General features: G+C 36.9%; 1 protein-coding gene across 1 annotated transcript; it reads left to right on the forward strand.

The window, feature by feature from the left end:
• Positions 1–1,688: 1,688 nt before the first annotated feature.
• On the forward strand, positions 1,689–3,227 carry LOC107822483 (alkane hydroxylase MAH1-like). Its single transcript, XM_016649036.2, has one exon. The coding sequence runs from the start codon at positions 1,689–1,691 to the stop codon at positions 3,225–3,227; it is 1,539 nt and encodes a 512-aa protein (XP_016504522.2).
• Positions 3,228–10,514: the final 7,287 nt, after the last annotated feature.

A 10,514-nucleotide genomic window follows, 5' to 3' on the forward strand; every position in this document is an offset into this window, starting at 1 on the left:
GAGTGACCTGGAGAGGACCTCTGATGCTAAACTAAAGAGTGAAGGGGATAGCGCATCACCTTGTTTCAGGCCTTGTGATGAAGAGAAGAATCTATTTTTGGATCTACTAATAAGAATAGAATACCACACGTTGGAGATAAGTCTCCAAATACTATTAATCCAAGCATCGGAAAAGCCAAACCTTTTTAAGACTGCCACAAGGAATGTCCATGACATTCTATCGTAGGTCTTGGCCATATCAAGCTTTAGAACAATATTTTTCCCAGTATTCATCTTGGATATATTATGGATAATTTTCTGGGTAAGCATAACATTTTCTGTGATTAGTCTACTAGAAATAAAGTCACTTTGATTCCTGGACACTAACTTGTTTAACAGAGGATTGAGTCTTCTAGAAATAATCCTGGAGATGGTTTTATTGGTGTAATTGCTCAAACTGATGGGCCTAAGATCAGAAAAGGTGGAATGATTCTCCACTTTTGGTATAAGAGCCAAACAAGTATGAGTATAGAATTTAGTCAATTCTTTTTCATTGAAGAATTCTGCAACAAAGTCCATGACATTCTGGTTGACAATATTCCAGCATGTTTGAAAAAAAATTCCATTATAACCATCTAGTCCAACAGCACTATCAGGATTCATAGTAAAGATAGCCTCTCTAACTTCATCTTTATTAGGCATGCTATTAAGAAAAATATTTTCCTCCTTTGTAATCAATTGAGGAATACATTGCAGCAAATCATGATTCAAAGTTGGTTGGTTAAGGTTGAAGAAAGTGTTGTAATATTTGATTGTTGCTCTTGCAATTTTATCTTCACCTTGAACCCATCTATTTCTGTGGTTCTTGATTTTGTATATTTGTAGCCTCTTTCTTTTGTCTCTAAGCACATTATGAAAGAATTTGCTATTGCAATCCCTATCTTTGAACCATTTAATCCGTGCTTTTTGTCTTAGAAGAGAGTCTTGCATACCCATCCATCTAACATATTCTGCATGGCCCTTGTTTAGCTCCTCCCGATCATGCTCTGTGTTATTGAGAATGTCCAGTTTTTCTAATGCTTGGACCTTGGCCTCCCAAATACTGACTTGTTCCTTCACATTACCAATAATATTCCTGGACAATTGGCTAATATTTTTGCTTAGAGTTTTGAGTTTGCATTGAAGTCGCCACATCGCATTGCCAATGACATTCATGTTCCAAGAATCTTGAACAACCTCCGAGAAATTTGTTTGTTATGGCAATGTATCCAGAATTTTAACTTAATGGTTCAACATTTAACCTTTTTACCATTGAACTTGTTATAATTCGAAATTATGGGTGCAAAGTGTAATACTTTATTTTTAGTGTTTTCTCGTATAAATTGGAGCCTTGGAGCAACATTCAAGTTATCTCCGTATGACCTATAGGTCAGGGGTCCGGGCTGCGAAATCAGCAACCAATGATACTTGCATCAGAGTAGGTTGCCTACATCACACTCCCTTAGAATGCAGCCCTTCCTCGAATTGTGTGTGAATGCTAGATGTTTTATGCAGTGGGATGCCCTAAGTATTTTCCTATATTCACTAACTCCACCACTAGTTATGAATCATATTCCCATCATGAGACCAAATAAATAGGCTAGAGGGTTTGTCCATATATATGTAAAGCATGAAATAAAGCACCAAGGAGAGTAAACACAAGGCAAGATATGGCTTTTATTTCTCTATTGGCCTCAATAGGGTACTTTGAGATCTTTGTAGCAATCTTTTGCTTTTTTGTCTTGGCTTTACGAGGTGGAAATAGCTATAGATGGAACTGGCCATTTCTTGGTATGTTTCCAAGCCTTATTCTCCATATACATAGAATTCATGAAAGGAGTGTAGAGATTCTTTCGATAACTAAGGGTACTTTCTTGATAAAAGGCCTTTGGTTTACTAATATGGACATTCTTGGTACAGTGGATCCCCCAAATGTACACTATATTATGAGTGCAAATTTTACAAATTTTCCAAAAGGCCAAGAACTCAAGAAGATTTTTGATGTTCTAGGTGATGGAATTTTTAGTTCCGACATGGATATGTGGAAAAATCAAAGGAAACTTGCTAGAGCATTGATCATTAATGAGAGATTCCACAAGTGTTCGGCGAAAATCAGCATGAACAAGGTTAAAAATGGATTGATCCCAATCCTTGAGTTCATTGCTAAAGAAGATAGAATTGTGGATTTGCAAGATGTTTTCAAGAGATTCACCTTTGATACGACGTGTAAATTACTCACAGGTTTTGAATCTTGTTGCCTTTCTCTTGAATTCCCGGAAGTTCCCTTCTTGAAAGCCATGGATGATGCTAAATATGTTGTAACCATACGCTATCTATTGCCAGAAAGTGTTTGGAAGTTGCAAAAATGGCTAGGAGTTGGGCCTGAAATGAAACTAAGAAAAGCTTCGAATGTCCTTGATCATGTCATAGGTGAGTATATATTGATGAAGCGCGAAGAATTGAGTAGAGGAGAAAAACCTAAGAAAGATAATGAAGAGGGTTTTGATTTATTAACGCCATATATAATCAACGATGGAGAAACAACATCAGGGTTGAAGTTTGATACTAAGTTCTTAAGGGATACCTTTTTAAACTTCATGTTCACCGGGCATGACACGATTAGCCCAGGTCTTACATGGTTCATTTGGTTGGTGTCCACACATCCTGAGGTTGAGAAGAATATAAGGGAAGAACTTAAGGCCATCATCCCGATTGAAGAAGCTGAAAAATGGAGGCTTTTTACGGCTGATGAATTGAAAAATGCAGTTTATTTACTTGCTGCATTGTGTGAATCACTGAGGCTATATCCCCCTGTCGCATTTCAGCATAAGACTCCACTAGAACCTGATATTCTCCCAAGTGGTCACCATGTTCATCCTAATATGAGAATGATGATTCCTTTATGTGCAATGGGGAGGATGGAATCCATCTGGGGAAAAGATGCCTCGGAATTCAAGCCACACAGATGGATTTCAGATCGTGGAACGATTAAACATGAGCCATCTTACAAGTTCTTTTCTTTCAATGCAGGACCAAGAACTTGCTTAGGAAAAGAAGTAGCTTTCACTCAAATGAAATTAGTAGTTGCTACTATCATCTATAATTACCAAATTGAAATGGTGAAAGGTCATGTTGTTTACCCCAATCTCTCCGTTATGCTCTACATGAAACATGGCTTTAATGTTAGAGTTAAGAGGAAGTGGGCATAATACTTTTGTAATGTTACTTGTATTTCATGTTCAAATAATGGGAGTGTCATGACTAGCCCAAAAGGAAATAGTAAGTGTATTTTTCCTATGTGGTAATGTGAACTTAAATAACTTTTCCTCAAGTCTTTTACGTTTCAGTTGTGTTATGTGTTATTTCAAACTCAAATAGCTTGTTATATGAGATGTTAAATAATATATTTAATAAGCCTAAGCTTCACATTGACACACTATCTTACTTTATCCATCACATTTAGGGTGGGGCGATCCATCCTCGTGAATAATCAAGTTATAAGGTTACTTTTATTAATTAAAAATAATGGGGTGTGTCGTATGGTGAAACGGCAGGATTTGAAATTATGAATTTTTCACACCAATCTTAAGTTAATATATAATAATAACTTAGTTCACAATCAAATATTTATAAATATTTGAAGTCAAGTTTTTAGTTATCTGTTGGAAGAACGAATACGTTACATAGGCAACAGAAAGACTTATATAAGTAGTCAGATCCAAGAAGTTGCTCTTTACGTAAAGATTGAAAAATAAACCAAAAAGTCGCTGCAATTAATTTCTTTCGATTATCATTAGCAGCTTAGAATATTATATCATTATTCTCGAGTATAGTTGATAAAAAGCCATTTTTGTTATGATTTGTAACCTTAGTACGTTACGTTATGTGCATTATTGGGCAATAAGTCTTGTGGAGCTGCTTGGAGGCTAAAGGCGTTCCGATTGCCTACATTAGGGTGATTAAAGACATGTATGCTGGAGCTAAGACTCGGGTTAGGACAGTAGGAGGCGACTCCGAGCATTTTCCGATTGTTACGAGGTTGCACCAAGGGTCTGCGCCCAGGCCATTCCTGTTTGCCCTGGTGATGGACGCACTGACTCATTATATTCAAGGGGAGGTTCCATGGTGTATGTTATTTGCTGAAGACATAGTTTTGATTGATGAGACACGAGGCGGCGTCAATGAGAGGCTGGAGGTTTGGAGACATGCCCTTGAGTCTAAGGGTTTCAAGTTGAGCAGGACGAAGACAAAATACCTTGAGTGCAAATTTGGGGTCGAGCCGGCAGAAGCGGGAGTGGACGTGAGGCTTGACTCTCAAGTCATTCCCAAGAAGGGTAATTTCAAGTACCTTGGGTCGGTTATTCAGGGGATCGGGGAGATCGACGAAGATGTCGCACACCGTATAGGGGTGGGGTGGATGAAGTGGAGGTTAGCATCAGGAGTCCTGTGTGACAAGAAAGTGCCACTGTTACTAAAAGGTAAGTTTTATAGAGCAGTGGTTAGGCATGCCATGTCTTAGTGTTGGCCGGTTAAGAACTCACACATCCAGAAGATAAAAGTAGCAGAGATGAGGATGTTGAGGTGGATGTGCGGGCATACTAGGATGGATAAGATTGGGAATGAAGATATTCGAGAGAAGGTAGGCGTGGCCCCCATGGAGGACAATATGCGGGAAGCAAGACTCAGATGGTTCAGACACATTCAGAGGAGGAGCACTGATGCACCGGTGAGGAGGTGTGCGACTGGCTGTGGGGGGCACGAGGAGAGGTAGAGGGCGACCTAAGAAGTATTGGGGAGAGGTGATCAGACAGGACATGATGCGACTTAGGATTACAGAGGACATGTCCCTTAATAAGCAAATTGTGGAGGTCAAGCATTAAGGTTGTAGGCTAGTGGGAAGTTGTGCATATTTATACGGTGCACCAGAGTGAGACTAGCCAGTTAGGATTTAGTTCTAGGATCCTAGTGGTTATCTACTGATGTATGGCTTTATCTGCTAGTTATTACTGTACTTTGAATTTAATTTATATTTCTTATATTGCTATTATTTTATTATGATTCTATTGACGATACTAATATATCATCTCTTGTAGCCTTCATGAGCTGAGGATCTCCTGAAAATAGCTCCTCTGCCCCTCAGGGTAGGGGTAAGGTCTGCGTACATATTACCCTCTCCAGACCCCACTTGTGGGATTACACTGGGCCGTTGTTGTTGTTGCTGTAAGTACCCGTACACAATATAGATGTAAGGCAATTAACCAAGCCTAATCCATATGCATTACCAAATAATGAACGTAAGTAAGGATGGCAAACGGGGCGCTGCAGGTGCGGGGAGGTGCGCATTTAAAGCTATGCGGGGTACGGGTTTAAAGTTATGTGAGGCAATACGGGTTTAAAGCTATGTGGGTCGGGGCGAGGCAGATGCGAGGCGGGTTGAAATACTTTTCATAAAACTAATGCGAGATGGGGCGGGTTGCGGGTCTATGCAAATTTAGTAAAAATGGTGTGTAGTAGCCACTAAATAAGGGTGTATTTAATTTTTATCGACTATTTAAAATGCTTATCAAAAATAGCCACTACTAAGGGGGAAAAGACACAATTACCCTTTCTCTATTTCTTGTATAATCCCAAAATCGACGAAAACCCTTATTTCATTCGTTCAGAGTTCTGCGCTTCTTCATCTTCCTCATATGCAAACTGCAATCTCAGTTAAACTTCTGCTCTTTCATCTTCTCCGTCATCTTCTGTCAATCGCGACTGGTAATATATTTTTTTATGCATTTTCGTTTTTCTTTATTTGTAAGTTGGTTCAATGCCGTGTGAAGTATGTGTGAAATTTCAAAAATTAGCATTATATGTTAACTGTGTTCATTAAATGTAAGGAAGAAACGACATTAAATTTTGTAGTTGGAATTCAAAGTTAAGGACTGATTGTCCTTAACTTTTGCACATGAAACTTGAAGTTAAGGACAAAGTGTCCTTAACTTTGGATGTTGAAAGTATATGTTAAGGACTGTATTTCCTTAACCTATGCACTTACAATTTAAAGTTAAGGACTGATTGTCCTTAACTTTTGCACATGAAACTTGAAGTTAAGGACTAAGTGTCCTTAACTTTGGATGTTGAAAGTATAAGTTAAGGACTGTATTTCCTTAACCTTTGCATTTACAATTTAAAGTTAAGGACTTATTGTCCTTAACTTTTGCACATGAAACTTGAAGTTAAGGACTAAGTGTCCTTAACTTTGGAAGTTGAAAGTATAAGTTAAGGACTGTATTTCTTTAACGTTTGCATTTAAAATTTAAAGTTAAGGATTGTATTTGCTTAACTTTTAAACTTGAAATTTTAAGTTAAGTCCTAATCTTTGTTTGTTTTTCCTTCTTTTCTAGTGTTATAATGGAAGGCAATCATTTTTTTGATTTTGACGATTGGCGTAATTTTCTGGTATATTGGAAAGGAGATTTTCAATATAAGGAAACAATTAAAAGTTTTCTGTCGAATAGCCAATGGAAGAAATTGAGGGAAAGTATTTTTGGCAACTTCTTCAGATTACAAAGTGTGAAGTTCTCGGGTAAACTTATGCACTGTGTATTGCTTTCTGAAATTGTTAGTAATGAACCTGATTCGATGACCTTCAAGGTATTTGACCACGATATTAAGTTTACTCGTGATGCATTCCATATTATTACTGGTTTGAAGTCTTATTCATCGCTTGACATGAAAGGTTTAAATGAGAAAGAGAATAGGCTTTTAAGAGTCTATTTCCCTGGAAAGGACAAAATTGAGTTGGCTGATTTGTATAGTTTTATTTCTAGTCGCCCACATGGTACAACTTCATCATTTGCTGGCAGTGATGATGATGCTTTGAAGTTGGCAACACTCTATTTTGTTGAGTCGGTTTTGATGGGCACGAGGAAAAATAGGAATGTGTCGGAGCAAATAATGAAAATTCTTGACGATGATGCACTTTTCGCTTCCTTCAACTGGGGCTCTCTTGCTTATGAGACGCTATTAAAATCATTGAAGAGTTGCTTGAAATCAAATGAGAATGATGTTCAGAAGGAGAAAGAGAAAGAAAAAGATATTGATAGCTACACTTTAGTTGGCTTTCCTTTTGCGCTTTGTGTCTGGATTATGGAAGTACTTCCTATTTTCCAAGAGAAACAATTTGTGAACTTCAAAGAAGTTGGTTATCCTCGAATGTTATGTTATTCTGAAATGAAGTCTCCACAATTTGATGCTCTTTGTAGAAAATATTTCCATAATGAAAAAGTAAGTTAATGTACTTACTATCTCTTTTTTTGTTTATTTGTTTTAGTTATGTATACTTATGTTTAGTTTTTCTTATATAGTAGGTGTTTAAGTTGATTGAGGTATCACCCTTTATTCCCGTGGAAGAAGAAGATACAGAGCCTCTTTGTGTGGAGGAGCCAGTTTCACAAGATCGAGGCTCAAGGTCTTCTTCCACACAATTTGACGAAGGTGTACTTAAGGAAATTGTTAGAGTATGTGTTTCTGCCTTTGAATAGTATTAGTTTTTTATTTGATTATTTCTTGCTTACGAACACCTTTTTTTTTATATCATATTTTTTGATTCAGAGATTATCAGAGAGTTTTAAGAAAGATTTGCAAGCAGAAGTTACCAGAGTTAATTAGAAAATTGTTGTATCAGAAAAAAAGATTGAGAACGAAATCAAGGTAATTTCAGTTAGTCCAACTTTAGGATTTTGTGTCCTTAAATTTTGAACTTGGAATTGAAAGATAAGGACTTCTTGTCCTTAACTTTTGAACTTTGAAATGAAACTTAAGGACATCATGTCCTTAAGTTTTGAACTTGGAATTCAAAGTTAAGGACTTCTTGTCCTTAACTTTTGAACTTGGAGTTCAAACTTAAGGATTGCATTTCCTTAAGTTTTGAACTTTAAGTTCAAACTTAAGGACTGCCTGTCCTTAAGTTTTAAACATGTCCTTCTCTTTGTAACTTAGTTGCTTTCTCAGGATTTAAAGAAAACTCTAGGATCAAAGCTTGATACTTTGATGAACATGTTTGGGAAAGCTGATCAGATGAACACAGATAGAGAATCTAGTGTTCCAATTAGAAAATATGGAGTTGATGATCATTGTCGTGCTACTGAGCGTACTGACATATTCAACCAAGATGCAGGTGGTGTTGAACGTGATGATATGGATGTGCATGCAGAGGGTCAGTATGAAAGAGAATTTAGAGATGCACATCTAGATGATGAAACTGAAAATGTTACTGATATTGGGAAAGGTTAGATATAGATTTTGATTTTTATTTTCGTTGAAATGTATATTCAATAGATTAATACATATAAACTATGCATGTGCATGCAGAAGTTTGTGGAGTGCCGGAGAAAATTTGTAGAGTTTGTGGATTGCAATTGTCACACCTCCTTTTTGCGCGCCCGCCCCGAAGGGTAGAACGCGCGAGGGAGTTTTTCCAATTTAAGTGACAATATTCGAAATGGGATTATTTATTTAATTCAGAGTCGCCACTTGGGAAAGGTTTAGCTTTTGGTGTTCCAAGTCACCGGTTTATCTTGAATCCCAAATCGAGGAAATTTTCGACTTTTCCAAATGAAGTCTGCAAACCAGAAATTCTAAGTAAGGAATTCTGTTGACCCGAGGGAAGGTGTTAGGCACCCTCGGATCCCGTGGTTCTAGCATAGTCACTTAAATTGTTATAATGGCTAAATATCTGATTCGAATACATGTTGTGACTTATGTGCTTTTATTAAGTTTAAACCACTTTTATTATTATCATTTGTTTTTATAGAATTGCAACGTCGTGAAAATGCATCTCGAACCACGTCACAATCAATGCACCCGTATTTGTTAACACATTTCGATTCCGTTGAGATTTGAATTTGGGTCACATAAATGCGCACCCGAATTTAAGAGGAATAATATTATTAAAACGCACCTAAAAAGACTATCGCGTTATTATTTTTGGGGAGGGTCATGAAATTCGCTAAATGACTCATCCCAGATTCTAAGTATTCAATATATAAATTTATGAGGGCCCCGCAGTTTGTGCATCTCATTTGATGAGGCTCGTCTCATTTTATGAAATAGGTGAACCTACAATGACTACATCTTTATTATGTTCGTCTCTAATAAATGGAAGAAAGAAAATACATTCTAATTAAATTGCATGCTTGGCCAACTCCGGATTCTTGTTAATAATCTGATTAATTATTTAGGAGGCGGGAATTGTTTCGCGCCTTATTCCCTGGGTGAACATGCTTTTAATTTGGTAAAGGGAATTGCATACAAGATTAATGAAACGCTAAACTTACTCCAAACGCTTCTCAAACCGAATTTAAACTAACCCATTTAGACAAGATTAATGGAATTACTTATTAGAGGATGCTACTAATGGTATTCAGAACTTGTCTTATAAACTGCCTAAGCGGGATCCAATAAAGTTGAAACTCAAAAGATTAAAACTGTATTACATTTGGCAAGGTTAAAAGCCAGCCGCCCTACATATTCAAACATAACTGTAGAAGGAGTTCAAATTAACAATTGTACTAAGTGATTGCACATTCCATGAATTATATAGCTACATCATGTATACTACTAAACAAACCATATATCGCAGTTTTAGACCAACTAAGTTTCAATTAAGTACGAGCTCACTAATGTGTTCTCTATTGAGCTACAAACTAAAGAATTACACAATTTTAACAACATTTATAAAGCTATAAGTAAAGCAGCGACTGATTAAACTCCTTTGCATCTTTCATTTCATACTTTTAACTATTACATCAGTATGAGATTCAAATGTGTACCTGGAAAGTGCTTACAATTGAAGAGGCAGAAAAGTCAGTAGAGCAGTAGTAGCATACACAAAGCAGTAGTGCAGCAGGACTTAGTAAAACCAATAACAACAGCAGCAGGAATTTCCAGGAAAGAATAGAACCCAAAGAAGAAGTCAGTAGCTTGAAAAGTAGTGCTTGAAAAATCAACAGGCAACTAGACTACACGATAAATCCCACAGTACAAGAAGATTGCTAAGATTGCAAGCAGTGACAATGGGACAGTAGTTTCTGATTTTTGAATTTCTGTGCAGAAGACAAAACTGAAGTTCTTTGTTATGAAGCTTAAACTTTTAACACACTAAGACCCTGGAAAATTCTTCTTTATGGTTTTTAAAACTCTTGCTCCCTTTCTGGTTTCAGCATTCTTTCTTTTCTGGTTTTTCAAAACTATCTCCTATTTCCAGAACTATCTCTTTCTGATTTTTAAAACTAATGCCCTGAACTCTCTCCTCTCTTTTCCAGTTTTTTCTTTAGCTTCTGTCTCTTATCATAATTCTTTCTCTCTTCCCTTTCTCTGTCTGATTTTTTTTCATAACTGATGGAATCCCCTCTATTTATTCTAGCATCAGCCCATTCAAAACAACCTGTTAAAATCCACTGAATCCCCTCCCATGTTCTCCTCATGTTTTTCCACTCAAGGATTAAAAT

The sequence above is a fragment of the Nicotiana tabacum genome, chromosome 16, assembly GCF_000715075.1.
Source record: "Nicotiana tabacum cultivar K326 chromosome 16, ASM71507v2, whole genome shotgun sequence".
NCBI lineage: Eukaryota > Viridiplantae > Streptophyta > Magnoliopsida > Solanales > Solanaceae > Nicotiana > Nicotiana tabacum.